The sequence below is a fragment of the Ranitomeya imitator genome, chromosome 2 (assembly GCF_032444005.1).
Source record: "Ranitomeya imitator isolate aRanImi1 chromosome 2, aRanImi1.pri, whole genome shotgun sequence".
NCBI lineage: Eukaryota > Metazoa > Chordata > Amphibia > Anura > Dendrobatidae > Ranitomeya > Ranitomeya imitator.
In genome coordinates this window covers 639,855,736-639,879,541 of record NC_091283.1, presented here as the reverse complement: position 1 = coordinate 639,879,541, position 23,806 = coordinate 639,855,736, and the positions used below count along the sequence as shown (strand labels likewise).

General features: G+C 43.8%; 1 protein-coding gene across 2 annotated transcripts in view; it reads right to left on the bottom strand.

The window, feature by feature from the left end:
* Positions 1-383: 383 nt before the first annotated feature.
* LOC138665351 (zinc finger protein 585A-like) overlaps positions 384-23,806 on the bottom strand; it is a 91,769-nt gene continuing 68,346 nt past the window's right edge. For both annotated transcript variants that reach the window (XM_069752750.1, XM_069752749.1), the window contains one exon: positions 384-4,572. In XM_069752750.1, the coding sequence (XP_069608851.1) occupies positions 903-4,424 (3,522 nt within the window). In that variant the 5' untranslated portion in view covers positions 4,425-4,572 and the 3' untranslated portion in view covers positions 384-902. The remainder of the gene's footprint in view (positions 4,573-23,806) is intronic.

The following is a 23,806-nucleotide window of genomic DNA, read 5'->3' as shown; positions in this document are numbered from 1 at the left end:
TTGACACTTTTCTAGGTATGGGTTAGGTTGATCCCAAATCATTTGTTGGTGCCATCATTTCTAGTATTTTGTATACAAGTCAGTCCAAGGCATCAGGAAGAGAGAAGCCTCTGGGGACCTGACTAGACTTCCGTGCAGCTTGGTCCCCAGGAACTTTTAAAGTAGGTTTTTCTCTGAAACGCTACAGCGCTGCAGAATCAAACATATCTGGCTGAGATCACACAGAAAGTGCCCGATTCTTGCTGTGCCTGGATTGTTCAGCAGGTATCAGGTGTCATGTTCTTTAAAAAAAAATGCAAACGATGAATTAGAGCCTAAAGATTTGGTGCATATTATGACTTCTTTTTTTTTTATAGATGTAGGCCAAAACAATTTGTGCTGGGAAAAAGAGAAAATTTAATTTTCTTTATTATGCTGCAGTAAATTACATATACAATATTTAGTTCACCCATGTTAGCAATAAGACAAAGAAAAAGTATTTTATAGAAAAAAAAAAGATGAATTGTCATCCCAGAAGACAGTGCTAAATGTCATACCAATGCATTACCGTGCAGAGCTCATTAAGACTTGTTGGCTTGGATAGTTTCTGTCCAGCTAACATTCTAATATGAGCTAAGACAGCAATATTATAGACTGATAAGCACAGTACACTGATAGACATAGTATGAAATAATAAGTCTGGTAAAGACCTCAGCTAAATATCAGCTGAAACGGACATTATACTAGAGCATACATGTGACACCTGGAGGTAAAATACTTCTGTTGGGTGGTTTTCGTCAGCGGTATGTGGACAAGCATCAGGCAGACCGCACTGGTAACATTGAATGCTGGAACACCGTTGTAGGTATTTATCTAATGTCTATAACCATACTATGCACAGTACAGCATCTAAGGTTGTAAGTCTAAGGATCATAGCTCTTCTCATGACTTTCCAGATGTTCCTTTAGTTTGCTTTTATATGGGAAATGCTTGCCACATTCAGGGCAGGAGAGCTGTCTTCTCACAGTGTGAATCCTTTGATGTATGTTGAAGTTGGACTTGGTAGTAAATCCTTTTCCACAGTCATTACATGTGTAAGGTTTCAGAACAGTGTGGACTCTCTGGTGTCTAACAAGGTTGTTCTTCTGCTTGAATTTATTCCCACATTCAGGACAGGCAAATGGTTTTTCACTAGTATGTATTTTTTTGTGGTTTATAAGACCTGACCCTGTGCTAAAACACTTTCCACATTCGACACAAATGAATGGTTTCTTCCCAGTATGAGATCTTTGATGCTTCATCAGGTTGGTGTGTTTTAGGAAACACTTTCCACACTCTGAACACATGAACTGTTTCATATCTATATGCATCCGCTCGTGCCGAAGTAGCAGCGCCTTATGAGTAAAACGTTTCCCACAAAGTCTGCAAGGGAAGGGTCTGACCAATGTGTGGAATTTCTGATGTCGGATAAACTTGTATTCATCCACAAAGCTGCGTCCGCATTTAGAACACGTGAATGTCTCCTCCACTTCATGAATTCGTTGATGGCTGACAAGATTGTCTTTCCGTGCATACGATTTTCCACAAACTGTGCAACAGAATTGTTTTGATCCCCTGTGGACCCTCATGTGTTCCGCAAGATTGGACTTGTTAGAAAAACGTTTCCCACATTCTGAACAAGCAAATGGCTTCTCACCTGTGTGAATTCTCTCATGGATGATAAGATGAGAGTTGCTAGCAAATATCTTATCACATTCAGTGCAGTATAAACTTCTGCTGGTTTTGTGTGTCCGTACATGTGCAGAGAGATCAGTTTTATTACAAAAGTCAGCCCCACACTCTCTACAAGTCATTTTCTTTCCTTTGTGTGTCTCCCGATGTCTCACAAGGTTGCCATGGTTATTAAAACCTCTCTTACATACAGGGCAGGTATATGTGAACTTTGATGTATCAGGAGATAAAGAAGCAGATTTAATTTCTTTAGCCTTCTTTTTCTCTTCAGTTTGATCAATCCCTTCGATATACTCCCCTGTAATTGTAAAAGAATTAATACTTTTGCCTGCAAATTTCCCTTCATCATCGAAGTTCATTTGTTCTTTTATATGATCTACACGTTTATGAACAGGAGCATCCATAAGGTTTTCATCTTCAAAAGAAGATGGTTCCTCCTTGATTTGAACAGATGGGCACTGTCCTGCACGAAATATTGGTGTATTACCGATTGTATCTTTTAGATTTTCTTCATTATATGACACTTTTTCCTGCTTTATTTCAGTAGATGGATCTTGTGTGTGATCTGTGGGAGCACACATTTTTGGATCTAATATATTTGATCCACACAGTGATGGTTCTTCTTTAATAAAAGTAACTGGATATTGTTGTGTTGTATCTGTGGTTATACACATGCTTGGATCTGTTAGGCTTCGTCCATCATGTAAGGTAGATTCCCCCTTAATAAAAGCAGAGGAATATTGTGTATTATCTGTAGTTATCTGAATGTTTGGATTTGTGAGGTTTACTCCTTCATCCAAGACTGGCTCTTCTTTAATATTAGAAGATGGATGTTGTTTTATATCATGTAAAGGTGTAGAAGTGTTCAGGTCTATAATGTTTTTTCTGTTCTGAAAAACTGGTTCCTCCTTAATATGGGCAGCTGACAAGTGGATACACTTTGGGAATGTATAAATTTGGCGTTCTTTAAGGCTTTGTACATCATCTGAGACTAGTTCTTCTGTAACATGAGATAGATGTTGTTGGGTATGATGCTTCATCAGCTCGGTTTGTTTTAGGAAACACTTTCCACATTCTGAACACGTAAACTGCTTCATATCTATATGCGTCCGCTCGTGCCGAAGTAGCAGCGCCTTGTGAGTAAAACGCTTCTCGCAATGGCTGCAAGAGAAGGGTCTGTCCAATGTGTGGAATTTCTGATGTCGGATAAACTTGTATTCATCAAGAAAGCTGCGTCCACATTTAGAACACGTGAATATCTCCTCCATTTCATGAATTCGTTGATGGCTGACAAGATTGTCTTTCCGTGCATACGATTTTTCACAAACTGTGCAACAGAATTGTTTTGATCCCCCATGGATCTTCATGTGTGAGGCAAGATTGGACTTGTTAGAAAAACGTTTCCCACATTCTGAACAAGCAAATGGCTTCTCTCCTGTGTGAATTCTCTCATGGATGATAAGATGAGAGTTGCTAGTAAATATCTTATCACATTCAGAGCAGTATAAACTTCTGCTGATTTTGTGTGTCCGTACATGTACAGAGAGATCAGTTTTATTACAAAAGTCAGCCCCACACTCTTTACAAGTCATTTTCTTTCCTTTGTGTGTCTCCTGATGTCTCACAAGGTTGCTATGGTTATTAAAACCTCTCTTACATACAGGGCAGGTATAGGTGTTCTTTGATGTATTGGGGGTTAAAGAAGCAGATTTAATTTCTTGTGCCTTCTTTTTCTCTTCATTTTGATCAATCCCTTCGATATACTCCCCTGTAATTGTAAAAGAATTAATAGTGTCGCCTGCAAATTTCCCTTCATCATCGAAGTTCATTTGTTCTTTAATATAGTCTAGATGTTTATGAACAGGAGCATCCATAAGGCTTTTATCTTTAAAAGAAGATTGTTCCTCCTTGATTTGAACAGATGTGCACAGTTCTGTAAGAAATATTGATGTATTACCGATTGTATCTTTTAGATTTTCTTCATTATATGACACTTTTTCCTGCTTTATTTCAGTAGATGGATCTTGTGTGTGATCTGTGAGAGTACACATTTTCGAATCAAATATATTTGATCTACACAATGATGGTTCTTCTTTAATAAAAGTAACTGGATACTGTTGTGTTGTATCTGTGGTTATACACATGCTTGGATCTGTTAGGCTTCGTCCATCATGTAAGGTAGATTCCCCCTTAATACAAGCAGAGGAATATTGTGTATTATCTGTAGTTATCTGAATGTTTGGATTTGTGAGGTTTCCTACTTTATACAAGACTGGCTCTTCTTTAGCATTAGAAGATAGATGTTGTTTTATATCATGTAAAGGTGCAGAAGTGTTAAGGTCTATAATGTTTTTTCTGTTCTGAAAAACTGGTTCCTCCTTAATATGAGTAGCTGACCAGTGGATACACTTTGGGAATGTATAAATTCTGAGTTGTTTAAGGCTTTGTAAATCATGTGAGACTAGTTCTTCTTTAACATGAGATGGATGTTGTTGTGTATGGTGTGGGGCTGAATTTATTTTAGCATCTGCAAGATTTTCTTCATCTAGTAAGACCTTATTACCATCCTGACATGAAATGTTATTTTTATAATTTAAGTTTTCATGATGGCCAACATCTAATTGGCTTTTTTCTTCACACAACATCACTGTAATATGTTCATTTTGGTTTAACTCCATCTGTGTAGTAGATATATTAATATTCTGATGTTTCATTTCATGCTAACTCTGCTATTAGAAATAGGCGGTTGTTCATTTTTGTCCTCTTTTATGTTTATCTTCTTGACATATCAACCATCCTTCAGTTCAGCTGACTTTAGAAAGTTACGGTGTCTTCCAAACCCATGAAGACCTTTTCAAAGACCTGTTGGAAAGAAATATAATGTAAGTACTCATGATAGTACTACATACTGCCTTCACCTAAATTATGAATCCAAGCAAATATCTAAATCTAATATCTATCTACCTATCTATATATATAATACAGACCAAAAGTTTGGACACACCTTCTCATTTAAAGATTTTTCTGTATTTTCAGGACTATGAAAATTGTACATTCACACTGAAGGCATCAAAACTATGAATTAACACATGTGGAATTATATACTTAACAAAAATGTGTGAAACAACTGAAAATATGTCTTATAGTCTAGGTACTTCAAACTAGCCACCTTTTGCTTTGATGACTGCTTTGCACACTCTTGGCATTCTCTTGATGAGCTTCAAGAGGTAGTCACCAGGAATGGTCTTCCAACAATCTTGAAGGAGTTCCCAGAGATGCTTAGCACTTGTTGGCCCTTTTGCCTTCACTCTGCGGTCCAGCTCACCCCAAACCATCTCGATTGGGTTCAGGTCTGGTGACTGTGGAGGCCAGGTCATCTGGCGTAGCACCCCATCACTCTCCTTCTTGGTCAAATAGCCCTTACACAGCCTGGAGGTGTGTTTTGAGTCATTGTCCTGTTGAAAAATAAATGATGGTCCAACTAAACGCAAACCGGATGGAATAGCATGCCGCTGCAAGATGCTGTGGTAGCCATGCTGGTTCAGTATGCCTTTAATTTTGAATAAATCCCCAACAGTGTCACCAGCAAAGCACCCCCACACCATCACACCTCCTCCTCCATGCTTCTCAGTGGGAACCAGGCATGTAGAGTCCATCCGTTCACCTTTTCTGCATCGCACAAAGACACGTTTGGTTGAAATAAAAAATCTCAAATTTGGACTCATCAGACCAAAGCACAGATTTCCACTGGTCTAATGTCCATTCCTTGTGTTCTTTAGCCCAAACAAGTCTCTTATGCATGTTGCCTGTCATTAGCAGTGGTTTCCTAGCTCCTATTTTACCATGAAGGCCTGCTGCACAAAATCTCCTCTTAACAGTTGTTGTAGAGAAGTGTCTGCTGCTAGAACGCTGTGTGGCATTGACCCTGTCTCTAATCTGAGCTGCTGTTAATCTGCAATTTCTGAGGCTGGTGACTCAGATAAACTTATCCTCAGAAGCAGAGGTGACTCTTGGTCTTCCTTTCCTGGGGCGGTCCTCTGTGAGCCAGTTTCTTTGAAAGTGTCCCCAAGTGCAGTGGCAAAAACCATCAAAGTTTTCTCAATTTTTCGGACTGACTGACTTTCATTTCTTAAAGTGATGATAGCTACTCGTTTTTTTTTACTTAGCTGCTTTTTTCTTGCCACAATACAAACTCTAACAGTCTATTCAGTAGGACTATCAGCTGTGTATCCACCAGACTTCTGCACAACACAACTGATGATCCCAACCCCATTTAAAAGGCAAGAAATGCCATTTATTAAACCTGACAGGGCATGCCTGTGAAGTGAAAACCGTTCCTGGCGACTAACTCTTGAAGCTCATCAAGAGAATGCCAAGAGTGTGCAAAGAAGTCATCAAAGCAAAAGGTGGCTACTTTGAACAACCTAGAATATAAGACATAATTTCAGTTGTTTCACACTTTTTTGTTAAGTATATAATTTCACATGTGTTAATTCATAGTTTTGATGCCTTCAGTGTGAATGTACAATTTTCATAGTCATGAAAATACAGAAAAATCTTTAAATGAGAAGGTGCGTCCAAACTTTTGGCCTGTACTATATTAATAAATATATATTTATATATATAGATATATATATATATATATATAGATATATATATATATATATCTATCTATATATATATATATAGAGAGAGAGAGAGAGAGAGAGAGAGAGATATAATGGAAGCAGTTGCATTACTTGAATAAGTAAATGAATACAAATTCTCATTTATTAATATATTTTGTACTAAGCAGTCTGAATAAGCTAAATGCAGAGAATAGAGTCAACATGGTATCACCTTTTTAAGAATGTGATGCATTGGAGGATTAAAAATAAATACTGTTTTATGATCCTTTGCTTGTTACAGCCATCCTTCTCTTTCATTTTGCCAGGTCTTGCCCAATAATGACAAAAGTATTCTCGTAGTGATACCTTTATTGGCTAACTAGAAAATAATATGTTTGCAAGCTTTCAGAGCACATAGATTACAAATTTGGCCTGGAGAAGGAGCCTCTGTGCTCTGAAAGCTTGCAAACATATATCATTTTCTGGTTAGCCAATAAAGGTATAACTCCGAGAATTGGTTTGTCATCACTGAGCAGAAAAGTATTCACATCGATTTTTCTGGCTAACACAGTACCACAATATCATTTGTTATTGTACATCATTGTGACAGGTCTGAATTTATGCTTTTTCACTTTCTCCATGAGATATAAGGACGCTGGTGCTTCTTTTGTAATGTTGACCTTACTCGGAATATTCTCCTGTGACTTCTCTAATGGTTGGTAAAATTGTTATACTAATTTTAGACACTTATTGGTCACTTAATTAACTAAACTTTGAGATCTGACAATGAGACTGAATTTTTCATTATCATCTAGAATTCATCTTACAATGAATTTAAAAGTTTATTGAAACTAATTACAGATCCACATTTGAGGAGACAGAACAGATAAACACGTTGCTTTGATGGGATTCGTGGAGGAAAAGAGCTTTGGATTTCGTTCCTTAAATTTTTTGGTTCTTCAGTTTCACCCCATGTCTAAGTGAAATCCAAAAAGTTAGTATCTCAAAAGAAGCTGTCATCAGATCTGGTTTCCTGGTTCTGCATTATTAACCATTCACATCGATAGCTAACTGGACATAGATAAGTAATCTTTAAAAAGAAAAATGGTTGGAATGGATAACTTTTTCATTACCATTGAGTACATTCTGACAGAATTCAACTTTTCCTTAGCCCAAACTCAAATTGTATTTAGTATTCCTGCTTCCACGATTCTTAGCACATCTTCACTCTTCTGCTCCTGGACTTCTTCCCTGTCTCATCTGCAAGAATTTTTTTTTTTTTTTTTGCCAAAGCCATTCTCTTTTTAAACTTTTAGAAATTACTTTTTTTTAGATTTATCTCTCTGTAGATAAACATATTACCAGTTATGACTTTCAGTTCAATCACCGGATACATTGATACTACACTCCCTGACAGAAGTTATGTCGCTTATCCATGATATGTAAATAAAAGCTTATAACACGTTAAATTCATCCATTGGTTGTATAAATTCTTTTGAACGCTGAAACCCTCCTAAATATGGTTTAGGTTAAGAAAAATAAATGCAGAAATATTGATCAGTTAACGGATACAGAATGGTCAGATTTTGGCAAGACAAAAGTTTTGTCGCCTGGTCGTATAATGCACCCAATCCTAGTTTACATCCTCACCTGTGGTCAATAAATGATCCGTTACTTAGTGTGTGTGTATAAAAAGGAACCCAGCCTTCACTTGCACTGCAACTTGAGCTCTGACAACATGCCAAAAATCCACCCTGCGACCAAAGCCTGGAACACATGAACGGGGAACACATGAACGGGACCTAGGTAAACGGGCAAAGGATAAATCAGGGTATAACGGGGTCAGCTGCTCAAGCCAGAGACAGGAACTATAACTGACACTGCTTGCAGGTAACAGCGGACTGAAATAGCCATAACGAGGCAAGGAAGATTAACCACCCATGGGCGGACATACTGTCTGTTCAACCTGTGCGGCTGCACCGGGGCCCGGAGGCTCCAGGGGGCCCCTGCAGGCAGGATCGGCGTTAGGGGCAGGCAGCTGTCTAAGGCCCCCCGATCCCCCAGCTAGCTGCACAACACACAGCCGCTATGGGGCCCCTGTGAGGCAGGGTGGACCGCCTGCCGCCAGCGCCAACTCCCCCACCGCATTGAACTATACCGGTGTCTGCCGGCATAGTTCAAAGCAATGATGGAGGAGAGAGCGTCACCTGACACTCCCTCTCTCATCATTCCCCGCTCTGCATCTGACAGACACTGCCGCGCACTCACTGTGTGCCGACAGGAGCAGGAACTGGAAGCAGAGCGGGCACGAGGAGAGGTGAGGAGTGTTTTTTTATTTAAACTATAACTGAGTACTGGACTGTGGGGCCATTCTGGGGGGGAGCTGCACTGTATACCATGAGGCAGTGCTGTATACCGCGAGGCTGTGTGCTGTGTACCATGAGGCTGTGTGCTGTACACCATGAGGCTGTGTGCTATATACCATGAGGCTGTGTGCTGTAAACCATGACGCTGTGCTGTATACCATGAGGCTGCGCTGTATACCATGAGGCTGCGCTGTATACTGTGAGGCTGCGCTGTATACTGTGAGGCTGCGCTGTATACTATGAGGCTGTGTGCTGTATACTATGAGGCTGAGTGCTGTATACCATGAGGCTGTGTGCTTTATACCATGAGGCTGTGTGCTGTATACCATGAGGCTGGGTGCTGTATACCACGAAGCTGTGCGCTGTATACTATAAAGCTGCGCTGTATACTATAAGGCTGCGCTGTATACTATGAGGCAGTGCTGTATACCATGATGCTGTGTGCTGTATACCATGAGGCTGTGTGCTGTATACCATGAGGCTGTGTGCTGTATACCATGAGGCTGTGTGCTGTATACCATGAGGCTGTGTGCTGTATACCATGAGGCTGCGCTGTATACTATGAGACTGTGTGGTGTATACCATGAGGCTGTGTGCTGTATACCATGAGGCTGCACTGTACACCATGAGTCTGCGCTGTATACCATGAGTCTGCGCTGTATACCATGAGGCTGTGTGCTGTATACTATGAGGCTGTGTGCTGTATACCATGAGGCTGTGTACTTTAAACCATGAGGCTGTGTGCTTTAAACCATGAGGCTGTGTGCTGCATAACATGAGGCTGTGTGCTGTATACCATGAGGCTGTGTGCTGTATACCATGAGGCTGTGTGCTGTATACCATGAGGCTGTGTGCTGTATACCATGAGGCTGCGCTGTATACTATGAGACTGTGTGGTGTATACCATGAGGCTGTGTGCTGTATACCATGAGGCTGCACTGTACACCATGAGTCTGCGCTGTATACCATGAGTCTGCGCTGTATACCATGAGGCTGTGTGCTGTATACTATGAAGCTGTGTGCTGTATACCATGAGGCTGTGTACTTTAAACCATGAGGCTGTGTGCTTTAAACCATGAGGCTGGGTACTGTATACCATGAGGCTGGGTGCTGTATGCTATGAGGCTGTGGGCGGTATACTATGAGGCAGTGCTGTATACCATGAGGCTGTGTGCTGTATACCATGAGGCTGTGCTGTATACCATGAGGCTGTGTGCTGTATTCCATGAGGCTGTGTGCTGTATACCATGAGGCTGCGCTGTATACCAAGAGGCTGTGTACTGTATACCATGAGGCTGTGTGCTGTATAAAATGAGGCTGTGTGCTGTATACCATGAGGCTGCGCTGTACACCATGAGTCAGCGCTGTATACCATGAGTCTGCACTGTATACTATGAGGCTGTGTGCTGTATACTATGAGGCTGTGTGCTGTATACCAGGAGGCTGTGTGCTTTAAACCATGAGGCTGTGTGCTGTATACCATGAGGCTGGGTACTGTATACCATGAGGCTGGGTGCTGTATACCATGAGGCTGGGTGCTGTATACCATGAGGCAGTGCGCTGTATACTATAAGGCTGTGCTGTATACTATGAGGCAGTGCTGTATACCATGAGGCTGTGTGCTGTATACCATGAGGCTGCGCTGTATACTATGAGGCTGCGCTGTATACCATGAGGCTGTGTGCTGTATACCATGAGGTTGTGTGCTGTATATACCATGAGGCCGTGTGCATACCATGAGGCTGCCCTGTACACCATGAGTTTGCCCTGTATACCATGAGTCTGCGCTGTATACTATGCGGGCAGTGCTGTATACTATGAGGCTGCGCTGTATACTATGCGGGCAGTGCAGTATACTATGGGGGGTACATTATATGTTATATTCTATGGGGGAGGCTATGTAATATACTATGGGGGGTGCATTATATTCTATGGGGAAGGCTGTGTTATATACTATGGGGGGCTGCATTATATTCTATGGTGGCTACATTATATACTATGGGGAGGTGGGCTGTATTATATTCTATGGGGGGCTACATTATATTCTATGGGGGGCTGTATTAGATATTATGAGGGAGGATTGCATCATACTCTTTGATGGGGCTACATTATATTCTATGGGGAGGTGGGCTGTATTATATTCTATGGGGGGCTGTATTATATTTATACTCTATGAGGGGTGATTGCATCATACTCTATGAGGGGGCTACATTATACTATATGAGGGGGGCTGCATTTTATTCTATGGGGGTTACATCATACTCTGTGGGGTGGCTGCATTATACTGTATCAAGGACTATGGGGAATACATTATACTATATGAAGAACTATGGGGTGCATTATACTATGGGAAGTGAATTGTACTACATGGATGACTATGGCAGTGCATTATACTATATGGAGCACTAGGAGTGTATTATATTATGTGGAGGACTGAGCAGTGTATTTTAATATATGGAGGACTATGGGGAGTGTATTATACTATACGGTGGACTATAGGGCACATTATATTATATGGAGGACTATGCGGTGTGCACATTATAATATATTGAGGACTATGAGGTGTATTATACTAAACAAGTAAAATACTGCCTATGCATCGAGTGATTGGATTGTTTATGCCAGAACAGAAATCATTGTTCTCAGCAGAACATCGCTGCTGTAAACTGTAGATGTGCTGCTGGTAACATGATACTGTATGGTGATGTGTTAGTGATCTATCAGTGATCATTCTGTTCCCATCATTCTTTCTCAAACGGTGGAAAGAGGCTGGGAAACAAGCGTTGAACGATTTCAATATTGTCGATTACACTCACTTTAGCGGCCTGAACTCAGGGAATGTAAATACAACCAAAATGCTTCTGTGTGATGTGCAATATGTTAGCATTTGAGGCCCCATTTTAAACTTTGCCTAGGGCCCCACTTTGCCTAAAACCGGCCCTAGTAATGGCTAATAATGAGGGCAAACTGGCCAGTTTATCCTGCTCCGGGGGGGCCCTGGCCAGATTGCAATTATGGGATTGCAGGGAATGGATCCATCCTGCTTCCTGCCCGCACTTCCTGTCACACAGCAGCGGCTGAATGACACCATCATTCAGCGCCGCGGCTGTGCGAGACAGGAAGCTGCCGGCGATAGTGCGGCTTCAGGATACCGTGCGAGCAAAGGTGAGGTATGTGTGTGTGCAGAGAGGTGAATGGTGCTGTGTGTGTAGGTGGAGGAGAGGGCTATGATGGAGGTGATGGGGCCGAAGGCAATGATTGGGTTGATGGAGAGGGCAATTATAGGGGTAATGCGGCAGGAGGAAATGATGGTGGCTGTTATGAACAGGTAATTCAGAACCACAATGGACATTGAAGTTCAGAGCACACAAAGTGACCTGACAATTACCAAAAACAAAGGACGAACTCTGAGACTTGGGAACTCTGCTGACCGCAATCCCTAATCCTAACACACCACACTAGAGGTAGCCGTGGATTGCGCCTAACGCTCCCTATGCAACTCGGCACAGCCTGAGAAACTAACTAGCCCTGAAGATAGAAAAATAAGCCTACCTTGCCTCAGAGAAATTCCCCAAAGGAAAAGGCAGCCCCCCACATATAATGACTGTAAGATGAAAATACAAACACAGAGATGAAATAGATTTAGCAAAGTGAGGCCCGACTTACTGAATAGACCGAGGATAGGAAAGATAGCTTTGCGGTCAACACAAAAACCTACAAACAACCACGCAGAGGGGCAAAAAGACCCTCCGCACGGACTAACGGTACGGAGGTGCTCCCTCTGCGTCTCAGAGCTTCCAGCAAGCAAGAAAAACCATTATAGCAAGCTGGACAGAAAAAATAGCAAACAAAAATAACACAAGCAAAACTTAGCTTATGCAGGATAGACAGGCCACAGGAACGATCCAGGAGGAAGCAAGACCAATACTAGAACATTGACTGGAGGCCAAAGCACCAGGTGGAGTTAAATAGAGCAGCACCTAACGACTTAACCTCATCACCTGAGGAAGGAAACTCAGAAGCCGCAGTACCACTCTCATCCACCAAAGGAAGCTCATAGACAGAACCAGCCGAAGTACCACTCTCGACCACAGGAGGGAGCTTAGCCACAGAATTCACAACAGTACCCCCCCCCCCTTGAGGAGGGGTCACCGAACCCTCACCAGAGCCCCCAGGCTGACCAGGATGAGCCACATGAAAGGCACGAACCAGATCGGCAGCATGGACATCAGAGGCAAAGACCCAGGAATTATCTTCCTGACCATAACCTTTCCACTTAACCAGATACTGGAGTTTCCGTCTCGAAACACGAGAATCCAAAATCTTCTCCACTATATACTCCAATTCCCCTTCAACCAAAACCGGAGCAGGAGGATCAACAGATGGAACCACAGGTGCCACGTATCTCCGCAACAATGACCTATGGAACACATTATGGATGGAAAAAGAAGCTGGAAGAGTCAAACGAAAAGACACAGGTTTAAGAACCTCAGAAATCCTATATGGACCAATGAAACGAGGCTTAAATTTAGGAGAGGAAACCTTTATAGGAATATAACGAGATGACAACCAAACCAAATCCCCAACACGAAGTCGGGGACCCACACAGCGCCTGCGGTTAGCGAAACATTGAGCCTTCTCCTGGGACAAAGTCAGATTGTCCACTACATGAGTCCAAATCTGCTGCAACCTACCCACCACAGTATCCACACCAGGACAGTCCGAAGACTCAACCTGCCCTGAAGAGAAACGAGGGTGGAACCCAGAATTGCAGAAAAACGGCGAAACCAAAGTAGCCGAGCTGGCCCGATTATTAAGGGCGAACTCAGCCAAAGGCAAAAAGGACACCCAATCATCCTGATCAGCAGAAACAAAACATCTCAGATATGTTTCCAAGGTCTGATTGGTTCGTTCAGTCTGGCCATTTGTCTGAGGATGGAAAGCTGAGGAAAAAGACAAATCAATGCCCATCCTAGCACAAAAGGCTCGCCAAAACCTCGAAACAAACTGGGAACCTCTGTCAGAAACGATGTTCTCTGGAATGCCATGTAAACGAACCACATGCTGGAAAAACAACGGCACCAAATCAGAGGAGGAAGGCAATTTAGACAAGGGCACCAAATGGACCATCTTAGAGAAGCGATCACAAACCACCCAAATGACCGACATTCTTTGAGAGACGGGGAGATCCGAAATAAAATCCATAGAGATATGTGTCCAAGGCCTCTTCGGGACTGGCAAGGGCAAAAGCAACCCACTGGCACGAGAACAGCAGGGCTTAGCCCGAGCACAAATCCCACAGGACTGCACAAAAGAACGCACATCCCGCGACAGAGACGGCCACCAAAAGGATCTAGCCACCAAATCTCTGGTACCAAAGATTCCAGGATGACCAGCCAACACCGAACAATGAACCTCAGAGATAACTTTATTCGTCCACCTATCAGGGACAAACAGTTTCTCCGCTGGGCAACGGTCAGGTCTATTAGCCTGAAATTTTTGCAGCACCCGCCGCAAATCAGGGGAGATGGCAGACAAAATTACCCCCTCTTTGAGAATACCCGCCGGCTCAGGCAAACCCGGAGAATCGGGCACAAAACTCCTAGACAGGGCATCCGCCTTCACATTTTTAGAGCCCGGAAGGTACGAAACCACAAAGTCAAAACGGGAGAAAAACAGCGACCAACAAGCCTGTCTAGGATTCAACCGTTTGGCAGACTCGAGATAAGTCAAGTTTTTGTGATCAGTCAAGACCACCACGCGATGCTTAGCTCCTTCAAGCCAATGACGCCACTCCTCGAATGCCCACTTCATGGCTAGCAACTCTCGATTGCCAACATCATAATTTCGCTCAGCAGGCGAAAATTTCCTGGAAAAGAAGGCACATGGTTTCATCACCGAGCAATCAGAACTTCTCTGTGACAAAACAGCCCCTGCTCCAATCTCAGAAGCATCAACCTCGACCTGGAACGGAAGCGAAACATCTGGTTGGCACAACACAGGGGCAGAAGAAAAACGACGCTTCAACTCCTGAAAAGCTTCCACAGCAGCAGAAGACCAATTGACCACATCAGCACCCTTCTTGGTTAAATCAGTCAACGGTTTAGCAATGCTAGAAAAATTAGCGATGAAGCGACGATAAAAATTAGCAAAGCCCAGGAACTTCTGCAGACTCTTCAGAGATGTTGGCTGAGTCCAATCATAAATGGCCTGAACTTTAACAGGGTCCATCTCGATAGTAGAAGGAGAAAAAAATGAACCCCAAAAATGAAATCTTCTGAACACCAAAGAGACACTTTGACCCCTTCACAAACAAAGAATTAGCACGCAGGACCTGGAACACCATTCTGACCTGCTTCACATGAGACTCCCAATCATCCGAGAAGACCAAAATATCATCCAAGTATACAATCAGGAATTTATCCAGGTACTCTCGGAAGATGTCATGCATAAAGGACTGAAACACCGATGGAGCATTAGAAAGTCCGAATGGCATAACCAGGTACTCAAAATGGCCTTCGGGCGTATTAAATGCGGTTTTCCATTCATCGCCCCGTTTAATACGCACAAGATTATACGCACCACGAAGATCTATCTTGGTGAACCAACTAGCCCCCTGTTGTGAATTCTGTGGCAGAGCTCCCTCCTGTGGTCACAAGTGGTACTTCGGCTGATTCTCTCTGGGAGCTTCCGTTTGTGGAGGAAACTGGTACTGCTGCTTCTGAGTTTCCTCCCTCAGGTGATCTGGTGAGGTCGTTAGGTGCTTCTCTACTTAACCCCACCTAATGCTTTGATTCATGCTTCCTGTCAATGTTCCAGTGTTGGACTTGTGCTTCTCTGGATCATTCCTGTGGCCTGCTGCTCTGCATAGCTAAGTGCTTCTTTGCTATTTGTTGCTATTTTTTCTGTCCAGCTTGTCTATTTGTTTTGCTGGAAGCTCTGGGACGCAAAGGGTGTACCTCTTTCCTATCCTCGTTCTGTCTAGAATATCGGGCCTCACTTTGCTGAATCTATTTCATCCCTACGTTTGTCTTTTCATCTTACTCACAGTCATTATATGTGGGGGGCTGCCTTTTCCTTTGGAATATTTCTCTGAGGCAAGGTAGGCTTATTTTTTCTATCTTCAGGCTAGTTAGTTTCTCAGGCTGTGCCGAGTTGCATAGGTAGCGTTAGGCGCAATCCACGGCTGCCTCTAGTTGTGTTTGGAGAGGATCAGGGATTGCGGTCTGCAGAGTTCCCACGTCTCAGAGCTCGTTCTATTATTTTGGGTTATTGTCAGATCACTGTATGTGCTCTGACCTCCATGTCCATTGTGATACTGAATTGCCTTTCATAACAGCCCCCTTAATCCGAGCAAACAAATCAGACAGCAGTGGCAAGGGGTACTGAAATTTGACCGTAATTTTATTTAGAAGGCGGTAATCAATACAAGGTCTCAGCAAACCATCCTTCTTGGCCACAAAAAAGAACCCCGCTCCCAATGGCGACGATGACGGGCGAATATGACCCTTCTCCAAAGACTCCTTCACGTAACTCCGCATAGCGGCGTGCTCAGGTACAGATAAATTAAACAGTCGACCCTTAGGAAACTTACTACCAGGAATCAAATCGATAGCACAATCACAATCCCTATGCGGAGGTAGGGCATTGGACTTGGGGTCATCGAATACATCCCGGTAATCAGACAAGAACTCTGGGACCTCAGAAGGGGTGGCTGATGAGATAGACAGAAATGGAACATCACCATGTACCCCCTGACAACCCCAGCTGGACACAGACATTGATTTCCAATCTAATACTGGGTTATGGACTTGTAGCCATGGCAACCCCAACACGACCACATCATGCAGATTATGCAACACCAGAAAGCGAATATCCTCCTGGTGCGCAGGAGCCATGCACATGGTCAGCTGGGTCCAATACTGAGGCTTATTCTTGGCCAAAGGCGTAGCATCAATTCCTCTCAATGGAATAGGACACTGCAAGGGCTCCAAGACAAACCCACAGCGCCTAGCAAACTCCAAGTCCATCAAATTCAGGGCAGCGCCTGAATCCACAAATGCCATGACAGAATAGGAAGACAAAGAGCAGATCAAAGTAACGGACAAAAGAAATTTCGACTGTACCGTACCAATGGTGGCAGACCTAGCGAACCGCTTAGTGCGCTTAGGACAATCGGAGATAGCATGAGTGGAATTACCACAGTAGAAACACAGCCCATTCTGACGTCTGTGTTCTTGCCTTTCAGCTCTGGTCAAAGTCCTATCGCACTGCATAGGCTCAGGTTCATACTCAGATAATACCGCCAAATGGTGCACAGATTTACGCTCGCGCAAGCGTCGACCGATCTGAATGGCCAAAGACATAGACTCATTCAGACCAGCAGGCATAGGAAATCCCACCATGACATCCTTAAGGGCTTCAGAGAGACCCTTTCTGAAAATAGCTGCCAGCGCACATTCATTCCATTGAGTGAGCACGGACCACTTTCTAAACTTCTGACAATAAATCTCTATCTCATCCTGACCCTGACACAGAGCCAGCAAATTTTTCTCTGCCTGATCCACTGAATTTGGTTCGTCGTACAGCAATCCGAGCGCCAGAAAAAACGCATCAATATTACACAATGCAGGATCTTCTGGCGCAAGGGAAAATGCCCAGTCTTGAGGGTCGCCATGTAATAAAGAAACAATGATCTTAACCTGTTGAACTGGGTCACCAGAGGAGCGGGGTTTCAAAGCCAGAAATAGTTTACAATTATTTTTAAAATTCAAAAACTTAGCTCTATCTCCAGAAAATAACTCAGGAATAGGAATTTTAGGTTCTAACATAGGATTCTGAACCACTAAATCTTGAATATTCTGTACATTTATAGCGAGATTATCCATCAAAGAGAACAGACCTTGAATGTCCATGTCCACACCTGTGTTCTGAACCACCCTGATGTAAAGGGGAAAAGAAAGACAGAACACAGTGCAAAGAAAAAAAAAATGGTCTCAGAACTTCTCTTTTCCCTCTATTGAGAAGCATTAGTACTTTGGGCCTCCAGTACTGTTATGAACAGGTAATTCAGAACCACAATGGACATTGAAGTTCAGAGCACACAAAGTGACCTGACAATTACCAAAAACAAAGGACGAGCTCTGAGACGTGGGAACTCTGCTGACCGCAATCCCTAATCCTAACACACCACACTAGAGGTAGCCGTGGATTGCGCCTAACGCTCCTTATGCAACTCGGCACAGCCTGAGAAACTAACTAGCCCTGAAGATAGAAAAATAAGCCTACCTTGCCTCAGAGAAATTCCCCAAAGGAAAAGGCAGCCCCCCACATATAATGACTGTGAGTAAGATGAAAATACAAACACAGAGATGAAATAGATTTAGCAAAGTGAGGCCCGACTTACTGAATAGACCGAGGATAGGAAAGATAGCTTTGCGGTCAACACAAAAACCTACAAACAACCACGCAGAGGGGCAAAAAGACCCTCCGCACCGACTAACGGTACGGAGGTGCTCCCTCTGCGTCTCAGAGCTTCCAGCAAGCAAGAAAAACCAATATAGCAAGCTGGACAGAAAAAATAGCAAACAAAAATAACACAAGCAAAACTTAGCTTATGCAGGATAGACAGGCCACAGGAACGATCCAGGAGGAAGCAAGACCAATACTAGAACATTGACTGGAGGCCAGGATCAAAGCAACAGGTGGAGTTAAATAGAGCAGCACCTAACGACTTAACCTCATCACCTGAGGAAGGAAACTCAGAAGCCGCAGTACCACTCTCATCCACCAAAGGAAGCTCATAGACAGAACAAGCCGAAGTACCACTCTCGACCACAGGAGGGAGCTTAGCCACAGAATTCACAACAGGTGGCAGTGGAAAGGACAATGATGGGAGTGGTGGGGGAGAAAGCAATAATGGAGGTGGTGAAGAGGGCAATCATGGGGGTCGGGGAGATGGCAATAATGGGATGCAGAGGATTTATAATGGGTTTAAGAACAGGGGGAGGTGGAAGAAGACATTATTATCGATTATGTCTAACACAGTCCCTTAGTATAAAGTGTACTCACTTATGTATAGCACAGTCCCTTAGCTTTGCCACCTTAAAAGGAGGGGGGCCCAGACACATTTCCTGCACAGGGGCCCCAAACTGTCTGTGTCCGCCCCTGTAACCACCGCATGACATCCCGGGGGAGAGAATAATCAGAAACAAACCCCGGACTGGATCATGACAGTTGGGAACTCTGGGAGTCTGGGCTTCCAGCTGAGTACGGTTAGCCATTCCTATCCACTATATAATCTGTGTCCTGACTGACACACATTGTCAGAACTAGCTTATGGTGCATGGCTGGGAGGATAGTTGATTAGTGGGTATATATCAGTGACTGTTGATTGGGTTTGCAAGTGTGATAATTCCCGTTCCTTCTCCTACTTTGGGTTTCCCCCATCCTCCACTGCCCGATGCATTCCTGTTATATGTGAGTGAATATTTGTATGCCTGATATTTCCGGTTGCCCTTGTTCAAGTTGTCTTGTTCGTCTGGTACTGTGGTGCACGGCTGCTCCCCTCTTTCCTGGGTGGGGGAAGGGTACATACGGAGGGCAGATACAGGAGATAAGGCAGGGCACGTGGACCCGGCATCTTTCCGGGGAAATATGGGAGAGCTAGGGCATTGCATTATCCCTATTCAAACACCAACTCCAAAACTATATTGCAATACAACACACTATTTAACGAGGTGCATTCTACTGCTGATTCTACATACAGCTTGGACAATACCCACTACGTCTTAATCTCCGGAGCCCCTAAAACTGTAAACTCCTACGAAACGCACAATATATTACTAAATTGCAACTGTGATAAGCAGCAGGGCTAATACAGACTATATTACAGCACATAAATAGGACAAGTGCCTTCTCTATTTGTTATTTTATGTATTGTTGAGCTTTTTGGAATCCAAGTAGAAAACCTCTTTAATAATTGTATTAGTATTGTTGTTATTGTCTAATTATTATATCAGTTTGTTTTGGACTTTAGAGTAGTTTTATTTCTTTATTAAGTTACTATTTATGCATTGGTACAAGTGCAGTATGGCAATTAGCGTTATCCACGTTACCACTGTGAGACATGTAGATCAAGAGAGAAGACTGTCAGTCGTTAAATATTTCACACTGGTAATGACCCCTTTCATTTATAATAAGTTCTGGAGGCAGAGATCTATCTCAGACAAATCAGTGTCCAACCCATAGATTTTAACAGCTCATTAAGGGTAGTTTCACACCAGCGTTTACCTGATCTGCGTCGGGCTGCGGACTTCCTCCGTGAAGCCCCGCCCTCGGCCGCACCTCCGCCGCTAGCTCCGCCTACTTCTGCATGCGGCCTGCATACCTATCTTTAACATTAGGTACGCAGGTCGTGCGGCTGTATGCGGATGCTTACGCATGCGTCGTTTTGACCATGCGGAGGAAAAAAAAATGCTACATGCTGCGTCCTACACTGGTTGCCGCATCGTCAAAACGACGCATGCGGAAGCATCCGCATACAGCCGCACGACCTGCGTACCTAATGTTAAAGATAGGTACGCAGGCCGCATGCAGAAGTAGGCGGAGCTAGCGGCGGAGGTGCGGCCAAGGGCGGGGCTTCACGGAGGAAGTCCGCAGCCTGCCGCAGATCAGGTAAACGCTAATGTGAAACCGGCCTTACATATTAAGAAAAACATGGAATTCTGTGGAATAAGGCATTAGTATCATTTTATTCAACTTTCTATTACCGGCATGCCCATATACACAGCTTAGTGTCAGGACTCTGAATATTTTTTGACTACCTTTTAGGAATTCATGCGCTCTTTCAAGATGGCGTCTTTTGTCTCATGTGCTCTTTGTCTTCCTGCTTTATAACTCCACCCCAGCCTCTAGTCAGTGCTAGAGTAATATGCCTGTGTCCTGTTCCTGATGGCTGTTATGACTCTGGACAGGATGGTTCCGCCTCCATCCTGGTCAGGACAAGGTTAAATTAAGTTCACCTTCCTTTGGTTCTGGGGCAGCTATTTAATGTTGGCAGTTCCTGAATTTGGTGTCGCGATACTTCCGTATTCTCGGTTTGTGGTTGATGACCCAGGTTACTTGTCCGTAAACGTTGTTCCTCTGTGCTTTGCTGTGTATGACTCGATTTGTCCCGACTCCTGCCTCTGTATCCTGCTTTGTACTGCTCTGTCCTTTCCGGTTATCTGACCCCTTGGCTTGTCTCCGTTTACTCTTTGTCTTATCCCTAGGTACTACGCTCTCGTCTGGCTTTTGACCCTCCCCTTTCCTTGACCACGTTTTACTCTCTGTGCCTTGCACTTCATGCACTCAGTTATCTTCCCTGCACTCATGTACAGTGACTCCGCTCCCTGGTCACATGACTGCTCAGAGCCAGGTCCTGTGCTCACTGCTTAGTGTCAGGTCCTTGCACAGTGTGCCTGGTTCCTGCACTCCCTGCGCTCGTTCCCTTGCCCCCTGATAGCGCCCCCTAGGCAGCAGCAGTGACACCATTGGTGTCATCACAGTGGCTTCCTGGTTTCCTATCTACTCCTGCAAACCTGTGTAGGTATCCAGTTTTCTCGCCCTCATAGATTCTGCTGTATACACCGGTTACCAGTATTTCTTATGCTTCTGGCTGCTCCCTCTGTGCCTCTGACCCAACCTGCATTTGCTAAACACATAAGCTGCTTCTGCTCTATCTCTTCCATTGACTAAGTACAGGGGGGGGGGGGGGGGAAGTACCGAGTCATCCACCAATTGTGCAAGTTCTCCCACGTAAAAAATGAGAGAGGCCTGTAATTGACATCATAGGTAGACCACAAACTATGAGAGTCAAAATGAGAAAACAAAACCAGAAAGTCACCTTGTCTGATTTGGCAAGAAGTATTTGGTCATTATCAAAAGTTCATCTCAATATTTTGTTATATATCATTTGTTGGCAATGACAGAGGTCAAAAGTTTTCTGTAAGTCTTCACAAGGTTGGCGCACACTGTTAGTGGTATGTTGGCCCATTCCTCCATGCAGATCTCCTCTAGAGCAGTGATGTTTTGGGCCAGTAGCTAAGCAACACGGACTTTTTAAACTCCCTCCAAAGGTTTTTTTATGGGGTTGAGATCTGGAGACTGACTAGGCCACTCCAGGACCTTGATATGCTTCTTACGAACCCACTCCTTCATTGCCCTGGCAGTGTGCTTGGAATCATTATCATACTGAAAGACCCATCCACGTTTCATCTTCAATGCCCTTGCTGATGGAAGGAGGTTTGCACTCTAATCTCACGATACATGGCCCCATTCATTCTTTCATGTACACAGATCAATCGTCCTGGTACCTTTGCAGAGAAACAGCCCCAAAGAATGATGTTACCACCCCCATGCTTCACAGTAGGTATGGTGTTCTTTGGATGCAACTTAGCATAATGTCTCCTCCAAACAGGACAAGTTGTGTTTCTACCAAACAGCTCTACTTTGGTTTCATCAGACCATATGACATTCTCCCAATACTCTTCTGGATAATCCAAATGCTCTCTAGCAAACTTCAGATGGGCCCGGACATGTACTGCTTTAAGCAGGGGGACATGTCTGGCACTGCAGGACCTGAGTCCCTGGCGGCGTAGTGTGTTACTGATGGTAGCCTTTGTTACGGTGTTCCCAGCTCTATGCAGGTCATTCACTAGGTCCCACGTGTGGTTCTGGGATTTTTGTTCACCGTTCTTGTGATCATTTTGACCCAAAGGGGTGAGATCTTGCATGGAGCCCCAGATCGAGGGAGATTATCAGTGGTCTTGTATGTCTTGATTTCATCACACTGGTGCAGGGCTACAATTGTTTCTGGTGTCCTTGAACAGCTGTTTATTCTTCACCATAATGGAGTTTGGAGTGGGACTGTTTGAGGTTGTGGATGGGTGTCTTTTATACTGATAAGTTCAAACAGGTGCCATTACTACAGGTAATGAGTGGAGGACAGAGGAGCCTCTTAAAGAAGCTACAGGTCTATGAGAGTCAGAAATCTTGCATATTTTTAGGTGACCAAATATTTATTTTCTACCAAATCAAACAAGGTGATTTTCTGGATTTCTTTTCTCATTTTGACTCTCACTGTTGTGATCTACCTATGATGTCAATTACAGGCCTCTCTCATCCTTTTAAGTTGGAGAACTTACACAATTGGTGGATGACTAAATACTTTTTCCCCCCACGGTATATATATTATTGTAAGAAGGCAGGCGATAAGATGCTGGATGGCAGTTAAGTGTCTGAGAAGTGCCTGTGACAGCAAGTTGGGAACTTTTTTTTTGGCCTTACCCCAAAGAAAGGACTGTTTTGTTATTCATTTGTGCTAAAGAAAGCTGTTTTCCTTTTGGAGCTACAAAGTTTATGAAGGGCAATAGACGTTATTTTGTTGTGATATGAAACCATGTGCCTCTGTGCGTGCAAGCGGCTGTCAAAGAGCTGAAAACCCCACAATTGTTTTTTTAAAGCGGGCAAATGTCCCAAAGAGCAAAGGTGATTATAGTCACTCCACGACATGGACAGTGCCACCGCTTTCTATAACTCCACCCTCACATTAGCCATAGACTCAGTCGCCCCTCTCATGCATGGCAAAGTGCGACAAATCAATAGGCAACCCTGACATAACAATCTCACCAAAAAACTTTGACAAGCATCCAGGGTCGCGGAGCGGAGTTGGAAGAAAACACGCCTGCCAGACAACTTCACTGCTTTCAAACAAGCTACACTTGCCTTCAAATCAGCCCTCACCTCTGCTAACCAGACCTATTTCACAAACCTTGTATCTTCATTATCCTACAACCCAAAAAACTGTTCAGCACATTTAACTCTCTCCTCCGCCCACCACTGCCACCTCCAACTCCCCTCATCTCTTCCCAGGACTTTGCCACCTACTTCAAAAACAAGTTCGACCAAACAAGGCAAACCTTTACTTTTCCACCACCCTAACCATGCCATATACCAGACCTCTGCCCTTCCCTAATAACCTCCCTCTCCAACATCACTGAAGGAGAGCTCACTCACCTCCTTTCCAAATCACACTTCACCACTTGTGCACTTGACCCCATCCCTTCCCACCTGCTCCCCAAC